This window comes from Nelusetta ayraudi, unplaced genomic scaffold (assembly GCF_046127955.1).
Source record: "Nelusetta ayraudi isolate G7.1 ecotype Tasmania unplaced genomic scaffold, CSIRO-AGI_Nayr_v1 ptg000151l, whole genome shotgun sequence".
NCBI lineage: Eukaryota > Metazoa > Chordata > Actinopteri > Tetraodontiformes > Monacanthidae > Nelusetta > Nelusetta ayraudi.
The window spans coordinates 1,965,881-1,985,497 of NW_027466201.1; the positions used below are offsets into that span (position 1 = coordinate 1,965,881).

The 19,617-nt window shown below is 46.0% G+C and overlaps 1 protein-coding gene across 5 annotated transcripts in view; it reads left to right on the plus strand.

The window, feature by feature from the left end:
- LOC142879945 (metabotropic glutamate receptor 1-like) overlaps window positions 1-19,270 on the plus strand; it is a 31,783-nt gene extending 12,513 nt beyond the window's left edge. For 3 of the 5 annotated variants that reach the window (XM_076013524.1, XM_076013521.1, XM_076013523.1), the window contains 6 exons: window positions 9,238-9,473; window positions 10,343-10,589; window positions 12,149-12,326; window positions 14,033-14,159; window positions 15,973-16,909; window positions 18,283-19,270. In XM_076013524.1, coding sequence (XP_075869639.1) covers window positions 9,238-9,473; window positions 10,343-10,589; window positions 12,149-12,326; window positions 14,033-14,159; window positions 15,973-16,909; window positions 18,283-19,096 — 2,539 coding nt within the window. In that variant the 3' untranslated portion in view covers window positions 19,097-19,270. The remainder of the gene's footprint in view (window positions 1-9,237; window positions 9,474-10,342; window positions 10,590-12,148; window positions 12,327-14,032; window positions 14,160-15,972; window positions 16,910-18,282) is intronic. The other 2 variants (XM_076013525.1, XM_076013526.1) reach the window with 2 other exon arrangements.
- Window positions 19,271-19,617: the final 347 nt, after the last annotated feature.

Below are 19,617 nucleotides of genomic sequence, written 5' to 3' on the forward strand. Positions count from 1 at the left end.
ATTTTCTTGCAGCAGGGCGACACGGGTTTGGCTCTGAAGTTGGATAGAGGAAAAGTTGAGAGAGAAGACTTTCATCTCCCGCCCATCTCAAGCAGAAGGCTGCGGAGGACGTGGATTTTTTTTAAATTTTTTTTTTTTTTGCCGGTTGGAAAAAAAAAAGAAGATCTATGGTGCCAGAGAAGTGTCTTTGATTTGATCTGAGGCCAAATTGTTCAGATTGAAGATTTGGATGTTTGCTTCTCCTTCCTGCTCTACATTTGTTCACCCTTTTAATGCGATAAAAAGAATAGCGTTTAATTACGAGAAAAAAAATGAATCAAGACAACATAAAATCATTGGAATCCAGTAGAACATCACATGCAATCTTCTGGAAAACAGACCGTATGCTGCGTTTGACGCTGCATGAATGTCACTTGCTGCACGTTGTGAGTCCTCAGCTGCTATCAAATTGCTCTCCCTTGCACGCTGCTACCCAAAATGCACTGCGTCCGTGCCAAGTTTTATTACATAACACCCCCGAAGCCAGATAATGTAGTCATGTCTATTTTGGACGGTGATGTTATATACACTGTTGGCCATCAAGTTGAAATCAAATATTTCCACCCGTCTTTTCGCACCAGTCAAATATTGGGCAGGAATTTGTTTGATCTGAGTAACTGGGACCAGGAATGGACTCGTTGCACCTGGTCAACAGTGATTCCTGATGCATTTGGACAGGAAAACAAACAAAAACTTCATTATTTTTAGAGATGTTTTCCCATCTCACAGCTTGATGCTAATTTTTTGCTAAAATCCTGATCGTGTACAAAGCATCACTGGACGTACGTGGAAGCTGAGGGCTGCAAGCTGCTCGCTGTTTGTTCACTCTTGATTTGGATTTAACTAAACAGAGACCTGCTGTACATCTTTTCAGGATGAACGGGCAGTGGACCGGAAATCTTTTTTTTTTTTTTTTTTTCTTTCTATTTTTGCTTAATTCTGTTCTGAGAGGCAAACACGTAAGACATCCAGTGGGCGCAGACCGTACCGTTTGGAATCTCTTTGCAACAGAGACATTTTGCGTGCGAAAGTGAACCAGCGAGAGATTTCGCAGCCCAATATAAGGTGAAAGCAAAAATAAATTTATCGAAGGTTGAACCTCGAATCGAAAACTAGGACTTATGCCAAACATGCCGATTGACTGCCGCCTGATTTTACCGCGTCACAGTAGCAGCTCACCCAGATCCGCTTTGCTTGAAATGTCGCTGTCTTTTTGTTTCTGCCGCTTGGCCTCCGGCGAAAGCGAGCGTATGATACATTAGTCATGAACGTGAGGACTGAGAGAGCCACGGAAAGGTAGCGGAGGGACGGGCTGATACAAAAGCCGAGGGGAAGAGATGTGGAGCGCAGAGCCTCCATCGTCACGCTGCTCGCTCGGCTAGCTTGCAGAAATGTGCAATTTTTAAGTTTTGTGGGAAAAACACGAAGCGGGTTTCGTTATGCCCCCGGAGTTTTTTACGCACTCGTTGATTCTCGAAAAGTACGGCTGACGTGCGAAAATCCCCACCCGCAATGACGGTAACAGAAACAGTAATCACGAGATGTGTCGCCTGCATTTGCTCACTAATGCGCCGTGTGCGCATGAGCGCACGTGGGCGTGAAAGAAGCGCATTCAGCTCGAGTCGGGCGCCGTGATTGCTTTGGGTTTGTGGCCAGCGGATCACCGAGGGCCCCACAATGAGCCGCATCTGAATATTTATACCGCGCCTGTGATGTTAATTGAACTCGGCCACACATTGTCAGGGGCATCTCACGCTTTGCAAATGATGCCTTGGTTCGCCCACCACCACCACCACCACCACCAGCTCTTCATGCAGGAGCCTGGTCTGCAATATGCTTTCCAACCATTAAGTGGCACTGCGTCAGTTTTACAGTATATTTGGAAAAGAAATCAGTGTAGTTTAATGGTTCTCAACATGAAAACCATAACTGCCAAAACACATAACAATCACGTTTAGTTTAAACTAAATTTCTCCTGTAAACAAAACCACCACACACACACACACACACACTCATATACACTGATATTATGACCACTTGAGTCGACAAATAAAATTGAATTGAAAACATTGAAACCCTTTTCTTACTGTTTCAATATAAACAATAATCTATTTTTTTTAATGCCTTAGAAATAAAGACCAGCTTCCAAACAGCCTTTGGCAGGAATTCTCAGCCAAGTTTCGACAGTGTTCCGGCATTAGGGTAGCAAACTGCTAATAAGCTTCTTGTTGTACTAGCCCCCGCTGGTGTTGCATCAATAGAATTGGTCGGGGGGGAGCGGGAGGGCTTAGCAAATGACTTGCCATCCCTCAGTAATAAGAGCAGAAAGGATTTTCTCCCAGCAGTGTTTTCCTTTTCGCTGCGATGGGGAGACTGATCTCCCAGACTCAAACTGGGGCATGCTGAATAAGTAAAAAGCGACTTGGATGGGCTTTTAAAGGCTCCCCCAGCTCACCCGGGGTCCTATGTGCAGCCTGCAAGAGGGTGCTGCCGATGGCGCTGCCGGTCAGCGAACAAGGGCTCTGTTTTCGCTCCGAAGAGCCACGGGTGGGTAGATGCGGAGAGCAGACAGATGGAGGAGAAGCGAGACAAAGGCAGAGGGGAAAGCTGCGAGCTGAGTGCGGCGGGAATTCAGTCGGGGCAATTCAGTCCAAAGCTGAAGCTTGGTTTTGTTTGAGTCCAGGGCCGGAAACATTAAGACTCGTCATTGTAATTGCTAAAAAATGTAGCTATATGACTGCAGCATTGCATTTTTAATGATCAGTGTACGCACATAAGGCCAACGGATGTTAATCTTAGTCAGTCTGGGAAAGAGCTAATTGAAAACGGAAGGGAAAAAGCGCTGTGGCCAAACGTCGGTCGGCCAAATTCAAAGATGGCCAATCAGATTCCATTGCTGCCAAGCGTCCTATTGGGACAACGCTTGGCGTACGACAACTTGAAATATATTATAGCTCTTTTACTCTTAACCTTTTAATGGAAAAAGCTGTATTTTTCTGATACGAAGCTAATTAAAAAGCTTTCATCCTTTTATCAAATGGAGGATTTTGTTTTTCTTTTGAATATTGTTGTGCATCCAGGCAATGATTTGATCAAAAACACTTCAATTAAATTCTGCTTCATTATACATTAAAACAATTGACTTTATTTTATTTTTCATTTTAATAGTACTCTAGTTTCGCCTCTTTCTCCTCTGAGGTCAAAGGTTGGCCATGTCATACTTTGACAAGCTAATAAAAACACCTGACGAAAGAGTTTTTCAAGATGGACGTGTGACAATTCAAACTTAAAAACGCAGGAATGCAGCTGCTCTGGAAGCTACAAAAACATCCTGTTTTCTTCACTTGAAGGCAGACGGTGTTCACCTCGTACAGTCCACAACCATGCATTTGTGCTTTTTGAGCCACACCGTGCGAGTTTTAAGTCCTCCGTCCAGAATTTGCTAGTGGGCTCGAGATAAAGCCGCCTGTGTGTGAGAACTCGTCGCTGCACCTGTCGCTGTCGCCTTTTTCGTCTCCTTTTGAGAGTTTTGACAGCCAAGACTTTCTGCCACTTTCACTTTTCACAAAAAGGAAAAAAAACACTTCACAGATTTCACTCGGCATTAGTTGGATTGCTCCTCTGTGGCGTGTGACACTTTCAGAAATCACACAAATTTGCACGAAAATCTTTTCTATTCTGTCAACTGTTGGAACATGCATCATTTTATACTTCATGTATTCTTGGAGAATATTTCTGTATATCTGCTTAGGTAATTTTGCATTCGGCACGCTTTGGACACTTTAACCTTTTCCTGCAAACAATTACTTTACATAATTCTTCCATAACTTTGACTTAGAATTGTGGGGGGCAGTGCATATGATTACATCTCTGCCCTCGCAATTATAGGTCCAGAGTGTAATATTCTACTTGATTTAGGATTTTTACATTTGTAAAAGCTTAACATATTGCCCATGCATGCATTAATAAAAGTGTATAATCGCAGTTCAATAAAAGTAATGTGGTTTTTCCACCCTTAGGACGGTTCTCACAGCTACGCAAGAATATACACATATCTAGGGTCTTGCGGTCTCCCGGTTAGCTGCCATCTTGCATCGCCATATTTTTAAGGAAGCCTGTTGTGGACATTCCAGGTTGCCAAACCACACACTTCATAATTATTGTGACTCTTTGCGTCTTCAAATAAATGAGGTACCCAGGTTTGGGTGCTCAGGCCCCCGTAGCTCACTGGCAAGATAGGACGCTGCAATCTAGAATGTAATCACTTGATGTCGCTGTTTCTTCTTCAAAATCTCCAAATATTACAGCCTTAATCCACGGCTTCATAAACATACAAATGCTCCATCAAACTGGAGTGAGAACATCCAAGAGAGTGGCGATGAGGCGGGGCAGTCGGGGACGGGGGGGGGGTTGAAGCGCTCGCTGTGCTCTCTCTGTTGTCTGCGCCACTCTATAAATTAGCCAGCTGTTGGCATGCCGCGCTCCTCCAATCGATGGCAGGCGTCAGCCAGCACACACACACGGAGACGCACACACACACTTGCACATCCTGTCATTAGGCAGATGTGGGCGATTGAGCGTCGTGGAAGACGAGAGCGTTCGTCTTGCGAGATGCCAAAGTTGGGGGTGAAAAGGAAATTAATCGTGCTTGATACTCTGAAGGTGCGATTCACTCGGCCGCAAAACGTGACTCAGCCCTCAACCTGCGGCAGCGATTTCAGGCGGCGGCTCTCTATTTTTTTTTCACGGCGGAAAATGAGTGCCATGTGTTCTTCTTTGACGTCGTTGGATGATTGAATGAAAGCGTTAATCCGTGCCGTCGCCTCTCCTCCGCAAGTGAAAACTGTTTTTTCCGAATATTCCCTCCGCGAACAAAGGATTCCTTGTGGTCTGAGGGATAGTCGTCCTCTTTTTGGAGCGCACATGGAGGAAGTGTGACATAATAGTGCTCTGTCAGCAGGGGGGAACTAAGGGCCGAGCATTTGTTAGGCTTAATAATATAACGTTGTTACCCAACTGCTGATTTTTTTTAGTTTTATTGCCACACTGGCGTCCTTACAATTGCTCGCAATTTACGTTTAGACCACGACATACTGGAATAAGCGACGCCCTCCCTCCTCTTTTTTTCACATTTTATTCGAGATACAGAAATTTTGGCGGCAGTGTTTTGCAGACTCACTGGTACCAACCTCAGTGGCCTCTGGAGACTTGAGCAGGGTGCCAGTGAATGCACTGATTATGTTTAAAGCAAAATGATAAATTGCGTTTTCAGTTCTACCACTGCCCAAAGGTCCCAAACGGTGCATAATTTACTTTGGCAATGTTTTATAAGTAATACATGTCTCTCAGGTATCTGTAAACTCACCAGAGTCCCCCCATTAGCTAATTATGTTCTGCTCTAGTTTCCAGTGTTAAGACATGCCAGCTGAATTCTGACCCTTTGTGATGTTGTGATGTCACAAGGGGTGTGAATGTCTCTCTCAACTAGGGAACAACACTCGCAGCCAGATATTGATCCCACCCACTAAGTCTGCCTCCTTTTAGTCTCCTTCCAGACTGACAAAGGTTTCATTTTAGCCGCAAGTGAAAGCCCGGCTGTAAACAGAGGGCTAAATTCGCTTCTCTTTTTTTGTATGAAATAAAACAAAGCAGGTCGTAGGTTCATCCTGTGTTCTTCCTGCCAGGAATCAAACAGCACTCCTCTTGTAATGTCTATGTAAACAATTTCCATGCTGTTCCGTCATGTGAATTTGAATGATTTTATAAGCGGTAGAGTGATGGTTAACTTGATTAATTTGATTGGAAAACATGCACAGAATAAATGGTCTGTAAATGTGTTGAGTTTGTTTTAGTGGCTCAGTCTGTACGACATTGGCAGGAGAGAGAGGGAGGGGGGCACAGTCACTGTATTCAGGTTGAGTGCAGGGAATGTGACTGGAGCAAATGGGCTCCACGTGTGTCTGACTCTAAATGCAATTAGGATTTGAGCCCAGTTGGGTTGGTTTTCTTTCTTTGTTTTGTTTTTTTTAACCAGAAAAATATTACAACTGAATAATTCACATACGTATGTATGCATTTTAAATGAGTCCATGCTTGACATTAAACAGGTTTAGATTGCATTTATTCCTTATAAAAATATTTTCTGAGCGTAATCTGGCCAGCAGTCATCTTGACATAAATGAAAACAGAACCACTAAATAAGATTTTGCATGACCTACAATTTAAAGGAGCTACATGAGAATTCAGGTTCACAGAGTTTGGGAATCAACCCCACCACCCGACCGCCAGCTCTGGTGGGGCCATGACTTTTAGATTAGAAAGTGACTGTGTGTGTTGCCCTCTGCTCCTTGTTTACAAGCCGTGCTGGCTGCAAAATCACTGTAATGCCTGTAAATCTCCTCTGCCTTCGCCGTAACCCTCCTGCCCCTCCCAACAGTGTGTCAGTAAAAATTAAACAGTGGTGAGTGGGCGCAGTTTGATGCTTACAGTAACTTAGCCTTCTGAAATGGTGGCTCTTATTGACCATTGTCAGACAAAACAGCACAGAGGAAATGATTTTACATGATGTCCAAACTTTGTCATCTGATATCATCCACAAAACCGTGTTTGTTGCATTACATTGCAGAAGTTGAGTGTTAGTGTTTTACACCACTGAGTACGTGCAGGTAGCCTGTTTGTTTTGGTGTGTGTGCAGTGCAAAACTACATCAAGCCATGAAAATGGTATTGTTGCAATAATGAAAGTAATGTAACGACAATGGGATTTTTAACTTTAGAACAGATTGTGGCTTAGACTCCTCCAGTTTGTTGATAGCTCTAATTAAACATTAATAAAATATCGACTGAATGTTTTCATCAAGTGTCCCGTTTGCTTTAGCTTGGGTAGGAGTTTACCGAGAGCTTCAGTGGCCATCTGTCACCACCGTCAGTCTAAACTCCCTCAGTGCTGTCTTGAAAACGCAGAAGAAAGTCGAAGGCAAGATTCACCAGTTTAAACGTAAACATTTGTTGACTAAAATGTCATTATTTTCTATTGTATTCTAAAGATACTGTCAGACGTTTGGTCACCTTGGTGGGCCTCAAGGGGACAAAAGCACCGAGATGTTTTCAATGTCAACTCCATATCGTCAGTTTTGTTATAAATCCAATGAATTGGATTTTCACCCCGACCCCTCCTCCTCCTCCTCCTCACACTGTCACAATTTCGGCAAAGTGTCTCCTTTCTCTTGACGGATGGTAATTGTAGAGAGAAAGGTCAGAAAGTTTGACCCGCTCCAATCCACCCGCAAAAACGTTTGTGTCCTTATCCATCACCTAGAAAATCCCCATGTGTGCGAGGTAATTGGTTCCGCGGTGAGTCACACCTAATTGCCGTGTAGCCTTTGGCTGGCGCAGGTATTTGGCTGAGCCAGTCGCCCAGAGCCCCGGTCAAAGATACGGAGCGGAAAATACAGCAAAAGAAAAAACGACACCCTCCAGGATTTAGACAGAGAGCACGTGCTACCGTCCCTCTGCTAATTTGTTTCCCAGTGTGTTTCCATAAGTGCCGCTTTCTATCTCTCCAAAAGGTCTGACTGTCGTGCCTGAATTCCCTATGCAGCGTAGAAATCCATTTAGACTGCGTGAAAATTTGCACGAGAATAACGAGGGAAAAATCAAAAGAAATGCGGCCGACAGTTTGGGTTTTGCGGCTCTGTGTTAAATTGAGGAGTGCCGCAGTGGTCGGGAGATAAGCCGGCAGCCAGACGGCGTTGCTCCGCTAATTCAATATCAAACACGAGTCGAGGCTGTCGTCTGGACTTTGTGTGCCGCCTTGTTACCGAGATGGAAACAACACAGGAGACGGAGTTTGAAGTTTCGGGTTTGCTTACGTTGGTTGCCTGCAGGATTGCCATCCTTCCACCTCCCCCGCTTTACCTTTTGACCATTCAGAGGTTGCAACGCACCTGTGTGGATCATTAGTCGCTCCGTCCATCCTCCATCCGGCAGTAACCGGTGACCCTTTGGTGCGTGTAGGTGTGTGCAGAGTGGGGATCACTGGGGGAGTTCTGACCGGTGGGTTACTTGCTGCTGTTTGTGCAGGGAAGGAGATAAACATATTCAGCTGAATCATCTTTTGTGTGCAGTTGATGAAGCTATTGAAGCAATTCTGCTAACGGCCTTTGTTAGAAGCACAAGTGGTTGATAGGGTCTTGATTATGATTGTTGGGTGTTTCATCAACAAAGCACTACTCACATTTGGCAGTAGCATATAATTTGTCACTTGTATAAGAGAACATCAAGAATCAAGCAGATGAGCTCTCCTACGCTGTAGGTCTGTGTTAGTAAACCTTTTTATTAAACCCTTTAACTCTAAATTGTCTTTATGTGTGTAAGTGAGTGCGACTGGTTGTTTGTTTCAATGTGGCCCTGCGATGAACTGACGACTTGTCCAGGGTGTCACCCTGCCTTCGCCCTGTGACGGGTATTGAAGATGGATGGATCGATGTTCAGAGTTGACAGCTTCTAAGGCCTTTAAAAAGGCCCAGTATGCAATAATGAAAAATATTTAGCAAACATCATTACTTGCATAATAAAGATGGGCGATGAAGTGGGACATCAGGAAAACAAACATTTACGCAAACATTAGCGTTGTTTGTGCGATATGCTTTCTAGTCACTAGATGGCACAAAATCTCCCACACTTGGGCTTTAAAGACACTTGATGTATTTCCATTCGGCTGTTCCCTTCCACACATTGAATCGATTTAATTTGGCTGAGGTTTTTTTTTTTTCATGTTGGTACCTCTTCTGAATTGTTGGAGTGGCCTGGTTAGGGATTGAACCTGGGACCGATCAGTCTCAGGGCCGGAAACAACACTACAGCTAATAGTAATTCAGTGTAGGAATCTAATTCAGTTTAATACACTAGTCAGAATTGTTCTGGTGCTTTTGCAATGGTATTTCAATTTAAGGTGAAGCACCAATGTACAAAACGGCCTCTCCAGGCTAGTTGATAAACACACAACCAGTTACTGGGACCAAGGCATTCCGATTGATTTCACGCTTGGTGATACAACCATTGGAAGCATTGACAACCTCGGGATGCACAGCAACTTTAGTCCTGCAAACTGCCCAATGAATGTGTTCAACCCTCAACCCAAATGGGTGTTCAGCTCATCATTACAATTATTACCATCTCCTTCCTCTCGCTCCTGCAGCGACGGCTGGGCGGACCGCTACGAGGTGGTAGAGGGCTACGAGCAGGAGGCTGAGGGAGGAATCACCATGAAGCTGCAGTCGGCGATGGTCAAGTCCTTCGACGACTACTACCTGAAGCTGCGACTGGACACCAACACCAGGAACCCCTGGTTCGCCGAGTTCTGGCAGTACCGCTTCCAGTGCCGCCTGCAAGGACACCCGCAGGAGAACAAGAACTACAAGAAAGTCTGCACCGGTGGGTAACTGGAAGGCCTGTTTTTTAATCACCTGGTTGGGAGAATGATGAGGTTTCTCCCTTTTGCTTTGCTCTCGATCAACATATATTCATTCATACATTCATTGAACACGAGAAAGCAGATGAATTCTGCAATGCCAATGTGTTTGCCTCCCTATTTCCCCCTTTCTTTGCTCTCAAAAGGCGACCCTAGTAAAGTTCAGTCTTGACTTTCTGAAAAGAATCAAGCCGCTGCTAAAAGTGACTCAGCGCAAATCAAATAAATACTTTAGTAATTAGAAAAGTACAATTACCCAGCAGGCTGCAAATCAAACGACTCACACAGTCAGTGAGTTCTTTCCCTTTGTCCTTATCGCATTTCTTCCAAAGACCTTTGAGGCTTACCACAATGTCTCCTCACACCATTTAAGCACCTAACTCACCAGGACTGCCGTTTTCTTTGCCACCTAAATCTCTCTATAATCTCCATAAAACATTTTAAAAATCAGCAAAAAAACAGCGAGAAACCAGGGTGGTGCGGAGGGCTGAAACAAAGTCTGTCAAAACATCTGCATGTTGAAGCCCTGATTGCAAAGACCATAAAACAAAAATAATAAATTAAAAACCTTAAATTAAAAACTGGAATCTACATACGAGATGCAAAAAATAACCCTCCCTCTCTGACAAAATGTCCTTGCATGTCTTAAATGAATACAACATGGAGTCTTCGAACTTTCCCACACAATGCCTCATGTCCACATATGTTTCCTATTGGGCCCTTGGCCATAAAGTTGTGATTTCCTTCTGTGCTAAAGCGGTTGTTTGCCAAGTAGGGCATTGTTTCACAATGCATTCTTCATAAGTGCATGTTTTTTTCCCCCTCTCACCAGGAAATGAAAGTCTTCAAGAGAACTACGTTCAGGACAGTAAAATGGGCTTCGTTATCAACGCCATATACGCAATGGCTCACGGTCTCCATGACATGCACGGGGAGCTGTGCCCCGGGCAGACGGGATTCTGCGACGCCATGAATCCAATCGATGGGAGCAAGCTGCTCGACTACCTGCTGAAGACGTCCTTCAGAGGGGTCTCGGGCGAGGAGATCTACTTCGATGAGAACGGCGACACACCTGGAAGGTGAGAGAAATGAGGACCATTTGGGAGCCGTGAATTGGAATTTTAAAAGTCCTAAACTGTACAAATGTACTCTCCCAGTGTTTTCGACCAATTGGGTTGGAATTACACAGAAAACAAATGAGAAAATCCCCACTTGCTCTATTTGCCTTTCAGAAAACAAACTAAATTTAAAGTCAAAGTTGACCGAAAATCGTCTCTTTGTGTCTTGTCCACCTGATAGATCAAACACACTTTTATGTTCTGACATTTTTCATCAGGTTAACAGCTAATGAGCAAGGTCTTCTAGGAATAATACTGTATGTGTCTCTGACTTGTGTAGTATCTGAACGTAGGTATATGAACTCATTTGGACTAAGAAGTGACCCTGCTGCACTTCTTCATATAAGGCGTCATTGTTCCTATGTGGCGCCTCCGGCAAAGTGGTCTGGTCAGTGGACTTCCTGTGTCCACTGCCATCAAATTCCTGCGCAGGAGGACACTCGGGGTACGACAAAGGAATGTATACATTCTCCCCCACTCCTGGTGTCTTCATCTCGGGTTACGGGGGGTATAAGAGGAGATGTGAACAAAGGATCATTGGAGTTGCTCACATCTGGCCAAGACACATCCCCAGGCTTCCATGGTGCCTGTTTGATTTCTGACTTCTTTGCAATAAACCAGTTTTTATACAACCAAGTCGGTGTCAGCGAAGAGTCCTTCAACATCTACATCCCTCGAAGCCACCTGAAGAATTCACCACACTTGTCAGTAAACCAACCCAGAAATGTCAAAAGTTCATTACTTTTGCTTGCAGCACAAAAACGAGGGCCAAAAGGTACACCGTTCTGAAAATTCCTGATGTCACAAAGGGCTCTAAAACTGTCACCTTCCCCTAAGACCACCTTGTGGTTGCCTAGTTTTTGCAAACATAAACAAAGGCCTTATAAAGTTTTTTTGGTTTGTTTTTTTAGCTTATCCAGGATCAAATCCAAAGATCTTAAAAAAGACCTCCAGACAGAGTCACTAGAAATGGAGAGTTCAGCTCACCGGTAGGGGCCGCAATCTTGTTGTCTGACACCGTCCCGCTCGCCTCGCCATTGGGACACATGTCTCACATGCACACTTGGGCGCACAAATCTCGATCAGCGGAGACGTAATAGGTTCGGACTGGAACAGATTCGGGGGACTGTCCGTTGTGGCAGCCACTTTCATCTCTCCTTGGCCCAGCAGACAGGATGTGACAGCGGGAGAAGGCAGCCGTGTCATCTCGTCTGTCAAGCAGAGGTCAGGTGGAGCTTCCCGCCGCCCGCGTCTGGAAAATGAGGCCACAGGTTGCCCCGGCATCGCGTGTCACACGTACAGGAGCGTTAGCTGCTTAGCGCGGCTTTGAATGAGGAAAAAAAATCGGTTTCGGCTTAAGCCGCCGAGTCGTTATTGACAAATTACCCGTCAATCCGCTCACTTTGTACCTCACGTCTTTGCCGCTCCCTCATTTCACTCTGCCCTCCCTCACCTCAACTCCCCAATCTCAGTCCGTGCATTTTTGCCACTTGATAAACGCTTCATCCCTTCCCTTCCAGGTATGACATCATGAATCTGCAGAGCGTCGCCGATTCGGGCGAGGGTCGCTATGACTACATCAACGTGGGCTCCTGGCACGAGGGCATCTTGAGCATCGACGACTACAAGCTGTGGCTGAACAGTAGCGACATGGTCCGCTCGGTCTGCAGCGAGCCCTGCTCCAAAGGACAGATCAAGGTAGGAGCTCGGCATCACGGGGAGACAAAGAGTGTAGAGAAACGGCAAGTTGTAAAGTATTAACGGGGGTAGAATTTGAGACAATCGGGGTGTTGATATTAGTAAGGGCAAGAAAAGCTCCTTATCCTGGACTGAGCTGCTCTTGTGGTGCAACAAGTGAAAGGTTTTGTTTTTATTCCCTTGCTGTAAACCACGTTTATCTGCCCATAACGGAAATGCAACACAAGAACTATGGACTTTCATCATTGTCAGCAAAAGCGCCTTTAAATGTGTTTTAGATTGCAACTCTATGGCAAACTAATTATCTTTGGGGATTAAGCAGGGTGACACCCCCTCTACTTTGGAAATGTTATGTCAGTTATCCGGCACAGCTTTTGAGACTGATGCTTCATTTCTCCTCCTTTGGTGCTTTCTATTTTATACTTTGCCCTAATGATCTGTAATGAACAAAAATGGAGCTGAACAAAACAATTAAATAGGTGTTAAAGCTCCTAACAAGTTGTTCTTTGATCATTTTACACACCCATTGGCAGATCTTTTATTACGATCGTTTGGCAGGTACTGCCATGTTTAGTGTCTCAAAATGCTAACTAACGGTATGCTACATCAGGACACAACGGCCAACTGATCAAACTAATAAGGTAGTTACGTCAAATATGTTCATTTACTCCATGCCAATGAATATAACTCCATTTTAAAATCAATACTTCAGAAAAGAGAAACCTACTATCTTCTGGTACAAATGTTTCATTGGTAGAAGATGCTAGGCTAGTAACAGGATGACTAACCCTTAAAAAAACAAAAAAGTAAATTCCTGTTGACATTCTTAGTAAGAATTTCCTTTACTGACTGAAGACAATATTTTTTGGCACTCATAGCCTTATATAATTGATTTATAGTTCATTCACAATATTGGAGTAGCTGCAATGGCATCATAGCTATCATGCACCATGATATCCTACTCGTAATTAATGCATGAAAGAGAGCCTGCATATGGATGACCCCGGCATCGTACAATGTTTGTTCCTGCCATTGTTACTGCTAACATTACAATGGAAAAGCAGCAGCATCTTGGAGCCTTGCCGATATTTATGTACAGCTTGCAATATTTTTGCCACAAATCTTCACATTGACTTTGCTCCGTTTTCTGCCGTGCACCTTTTGGATTTAATGCTGCAATTAAATATGACATAAATGATGGCTCCGACATATATACTAAAAAATCAGGTAGCAGGAGATGGTGACTTTGGGGCTGGGAGCAATATAAAAAATTGCCGACTAGCTCAGTCTGCAAACTGCCCTGATTTGCATTCACTGGAATCAATTGTTTTTCAGTCTCGCCGTACGCCAGGCAGGCACCCTGAGGGAGGCTGCATCCTCTTTGCCAGCCCCTCACATTCTCCCCCGATCTGCTTTGTTTCCTGCCCCACTTATCACCCTGCTTTCCATATCACAGCTCCCCTCCCAGCAGAATGCTTTTAAAACGTACCGTTTAAAAAAAAAACGGTGCTTCTGAAACCCGGGGAAGGGAAAAAAAAACCCACGAAAGCCTTTGATATCCCCCTTGATACTAATCAGTTATTTTAGATGGTTTTGGGGGTCGTGGTGCGCTTCTTGTTTTGGTTTGATCAGCATTTTGAACAGACTCTGAGATGTCTGCGACCCTCCCCTCAGCACCTTTGCCGTCCGGGCTGTGTTGCGTGCAGGTGATCAGGAAGGGCGAGGTGAGCTGCTGCTGGATCTGCACCACCTGCAAGGACAATGAGTACGTTCAGGACGAGTTCACCTGCAAGGCGTGCGAGCTGGGCTGGTGGCCCGACGACGACCTGGAAGGTAGGCGAAAATTGCTCATCCTTGCGCCCTGTTGTGCACATCGGCAACTCGACAAAAGGTTGCGGATGTCGGATTTTCGGGCAAAATTGAAGAAAAATGTTCAAAGTTGATCTTATATGTTGAAAGCAGGGTATTCAATTAGTAACAGGCAATGGCTGTTTCCTCATATTAAACAATTGATTGAAAAAGAAGCTAACAACCACCAGATTGCAGGACCGTTTGAATACAAACCGTCACTGAACCAGAACATTTAGTGCTCGTCAAACACGGATCAGGCGCTCGAGTTTTTGACCGTTGTGGTCAATGACCTAGTTAGCCAACAGCGTATTCTGGAATTAGACTTGAAAGACTCAACAGTTGGAAACGTGGACTGAAAATTCTGGAGGTCAAAAGATTAAATGCAATTGAGCTGCATTCTGAACTTATATCCCAAAGCTGAACTTACACATGCACCGTGCGCATGTCACCACTAGGAGAGAACAATCGAAATCCACGCCGTTCAATTCTCCCCAACCTGGCAGCATCCGAAACTTTCAGCATCACTCAACCGTCACACCACCCAACAACTCAAAGCGACACTCCTGTCTTCACCTCCGCTGCTCTTTGCCTTTTTTGCGACCCTATGTTTTTTTTCCGACGGCGATATATGGAGTTTTGAGCAGCTCTCGGTTCCCAGGTGTAAAATCCTATTACTGCCGCGAGCGGCTCTTGGGATGCGTTTCAGCGGCATGTCGAGAAAGATACCCTCCCGCCACCCTCATTACACACCCCTATCTGGAGAATACTAATAGCAAGAGCTGGTGCTATATTCATAGAGAGAGGCTGCGGCGCTCACGTGTTCACTCGTGGGCACATTCAGGGCAGGATGTTCTTGTCTAAATCCCTTATTATTAACAACGTGCTAATAAAGCGATTGCTCAGGATGAAATGGGGAGCAACATTTTCCAAGAGAGGGTGTTCACCACGTAATGAATCAATTCCTTAGAAAGTCTTCCTGAAGTTTAAGGAACGCAGCATACTTTTGGTTTCGTGACTGGACAGATGCAGCAAGTTGTATCTCTTCTCCTGAGAGTGGAAGTCGTGTGGGTGGTCCAAAGAAAACAGGTGCTGTTCAGACACTCTCCCCTCAAGTGTTCCACAATTGGCTCTTTTGTAGAGAGGCGTTCGGTAAGAACTCCTTCTCATCCTACTGTAATTGAGCTGTTCACATTTTTTGTTGACAGTAACCAGATTTGTTTGGACCAAAGACGCCATTTGAACGTTTCCAAGGACTCACTCGTATTTGTATTTCTGGGGATTAGCAACACATACCGGTGTTCAGTTCAGTTCTGTCATAGCGTCCTTTGCATAATTCCCTTATTCAAAACAGGAACTTAAACACATGTGGCAACAGCATGATGCATAGGCTGTTGAGAGTGAAGTACCAGATATTCACAAAGACAGAAACAACAGGACTTGTGACTACTTGCTCGATACTTGAACATGATTAAACGGTAAATGCATTCAATTGAGGGAAAGCAGAGGGTTTTTTTTAGTGGTTTTGCAACCACAAAGTTTTTTTTTCTTTTCTTCTCTATATGTCCCTAGACCTTTGGCTAATGATGCTTGTGAAGCTCTGCTTATGTGTATGAAACTATGCCTTTTCGGATGAGATCCACAAACTTCCTTATTTGGTGCTGTGACACACACATACATGTCTTGCAAAATGTTCGCAAGAAACCTTACAGAAGTTGGGTCTTGGGCAGTGTGTGCTGATTCACGTCTTTCACTCGAACGTGGGAAAAACCCAGTTTCCTCCTCTCCCTCTCTGCAGGCTGTCAGCCACTGCCGCTCAGGTACCTGGACTGGGCCGACGTCGAGTCCATCGTGGCGGTGGTCTTCTCCTGCGTGGGCATCTTGATCACCTCCTTTGTCACCTTTGTGTTCATCCAGTACCGTGATACGCCTGTGGTTAAGTCCTCCAGTCGAGAACTCTGTTACATTATCTTGGCCGGAATCTTCCTTGGCTATATCTGTCCCTTCACCCTAATCGCTCGCCCCACGGTGGTTTCCTGCTACCTGCAGCGGCTCCTCGTGGGCCTCTCGTCCGCCATGTGCTACTCGGCCCTGGTGACCAAAACGAACCGCATTGCCCGCATCCTGGCGGGCAGCAAGAAGAAGATCTGCACCCGCAAGCCCCGTTTCATGAGCGCCTGGGCTCAGGTGATCATCGCCTTCATGCTCATCAGTGTGCAACTCACCCTGGAGATCACGCTCATCATCCTGGAGCCCCCCGAGCCCGTCAAGTCCTACCCGAGCATCCGCGAGGTCTTCCTCATCTGCAACACCAGCAACGTGGGAATGGTGGCGCCGCTGGGCTACAACGGCCTGCTGATCATGAGCTGCACCTACTACGCCTTCAAGACCCGAAATGTCCCGGCCAACTTCAACGAGGCCAAGTACATCGCCTTCACCATGTACACCACCTGCATCATCTGGCTGGCCTTCGTGCCCATCTACTTTGGCTCCAACTACAAGATCATCACCACGTCCTTCTCCGTGAGCCTGAGCGTCACCGTGGCGCTGAGCTGCATGTTCACGCCCAAGATGTACATTATCATCGCCAAGCCGGAGAGGAACGTCCGGAGCGCCTTCACCACGTCGGACGTGGTGCGGATGCACGTGGGAGACGGGAAGTCGGCGGCGCAGTGCGGGAGCAACAGCTTCCTTAACATGTTCCGCCGGAAGAAGCCCGGATCCGGCAACGCAAAGTGAGTAACCCTCTACAAGTCTCTACGGTGATATGCTGATATGTGAAGTAAGAGCGTACACACTTAAATGGTGGTGTGCAAAGTCTCGAAAAGGTGTGGATTGGCTTTATTTGTGGAAGAAAAAAATCTATGACTATTTGGCGGGCAAAAGTTAATGTTTTTAATTTAATCCAACATACCTTTGAGTGTTCGTGCATAATGATTTCAAAGAATCTCACTTTTAGCCCCGAGTATGATGACATCCAAATAGTGACTATGTGGCACATTCCCCTTATTGTTAATGAATTCAGTTGGAAACCCAAAGCTAAAAGAGCCTTGCAGAATTATCACTGTTTATTTCAATTTTTGGTTTCATCTAGATATAAGACTTGCATATAACTTCTCTTGAGATCCACAGAATTGACACATGGGCAAGTGTCCAGAGTAAGGAATGGGAATATGAGAGTGGTCCCAGTTTTTTTGTTTTTTACATGTTGTCTTTCACCCCAGTTATGCAACCTTACAAATGTTCAAACACAAATGTCTAAAAAAGCAGCATACTATTTGGGAAAAACAGGCTCGTTGTGCTCTTTTCCTTGAGGGCTGCTCTGCCAATTGTGACGCTGACGACGGAAGCAATCGGCAAGCCAAAATTTGCAGGCCATCTCTAACACAAAAAAGGGGATGGAGTTGGGCAAAGTTTGATGGAAACTTTCCTTGTGAAGGATTAAAGAAGATATTTTGCTCTGCCGCCCTGTCACACCTGGGCTGGCAAAGGAAAAACAATAACAAAAATAAATACAAAATTGACACTGCAGCCCTCCAAGAAGAGCTCAGCCACTCTGCTGCTTTTGGTCTCCCCTGGTTTGACCTTACGTATAACTTCTTTAAGCATGAATGCCCCTTCTTTTTGCCACCTTTCTGACTAATCGCATTAAAGTAATCCACGGCCCCACCCCCAACACACAGCCCCTCTCGCGAATAGGCTCGCAGAGGGGTCTGAGACTGTTCTCTGAGTGCATGTGTCCATTTTAACTGTATTAACAGTCAGGGCAACTCCTAATTTCACATGCTTGACTTTCTCTTAAGATCATAATGCTGTATGCAGCACATTATGTATCAGCCGGCAAGTCCTGAGCCAAAGTTAAAAACTAAGTAGATACATTAACAGTGTTCTGCTTTCCGGAGATCTTGAGCAAACTCCCACTGCAAGGCCGCCTACATGTCATGTCAGCCTGCATTGGAAAAAGTGTTTTAACATGCATCGGAAATGTTGAAACGCTGCCACTTTGCCGCGCCATTGCCGTTTGCTGCTTTGTGTGACCTATTAACTTTCTCTGTGACCACCTCCCAGTTTCCTGTCGTAGTAACTTGAGTCTTTATCTCGTTCATAGTTCTAATGGCAAGTCTGTGTCATGGTCTGAATCAGGTGCAAGACACCCTCCGAAGGGGGGGAATGTGTGGCACAGACTGTCTGTGCATGTGAGGAAACAGGAAGCCGGCCTGAATCAGACGGCGGTCATCAGGCCCCTAACTAACACCCCCGACCCCCACAGTTGCGAGCCCTCCGCCCGCGACCTTGGCACAGACCACCATCTCCCCCAAGAAGCGTGCGGCGCTACTAAGCCCCTCTACAACCTGATGGAGGAGGACGACGAGAGCGACTCGCGCCGCCCCCTCTGGACCCCGCCTCGTTCCGAGCGAGGCGCCGAGTCCCACTTGGATAAGCCCGCTTCGTATTTGCCCCCGGACCTTGAGGGCCGCGCGGGGGAACACCCGCGCGGCGAGCCTGCGGCGGACGAGCACGGCTCGGCCGGCGAGCCTCCGAGCTCCACGCCGCCGCTGCCGCCCAGGCCCCCGCCGTCCCCGCCGTACGACGAGGACGTATCCGAGGAGGACGTATCCGAAGAGGACGAGGAGCTGGACCTCCTGCGTGGCTACATTTACGATGCCAAGGACGGGGGGGAGGGGGAGGGGGAGGAGGACGAAGGGGAGGACGGGGAAAGCCAGGTCCCGGCCCGGCGCATGGCGACCCCGGAGGAGTCCCTGGTCCTCTCCCCTCCCTCCCCCTTCAGGGACTCAGTGTGCTCGGAGGAGTCGCTCAGCAGCTCCCCCCTCGCCGAGCTGATGCTGGCCAGCCACCCCAGCAGCTCGCTCTACACCTCAAACATCCTCGGAGACTTCGCACACAGCTCGTCGACACTGTGAGAGCAAAGCAGACGCTGACACAGTTCTTTTCTTTTTTTTCCAGCACACTCGCATTTACAATCACACACACACACACAACCTGCAAACTTTTGCAACACACTAATAACCATGTTTGCTCTCTCCTGATTGCTTTCTTGTATTATTATGAGCATTATTATCATCATTATTGTTATTATTATTCGAGCGGGCCTTCGCTGTGGCTCAGGCCCGCTCTTTATTATTATTACTGCTACTCTGCTTTTATCGTTAAGGGGTTGATTTAAGCCGTTTGTAGAAAAACCAATAGGAATCCTCCACGAGTGCTAACCTCTCTTGAAGGGCTGCTGGCGCACAAAGCCTCCCTGTACAACGGGAAAGTGAACAGTGCCAAAAATCAGTTAGCTTTCATTTGCATAAATCCGAGTTCCAGATGTGAGAAACTAAACTCGCAGGGAAACAACAACAAAAAGGGAAGCAGGGAAATACTTCAGCATGTTTACCTGGAGACTCGACCACATCGATCAGGCTAAACTGGCTGACTG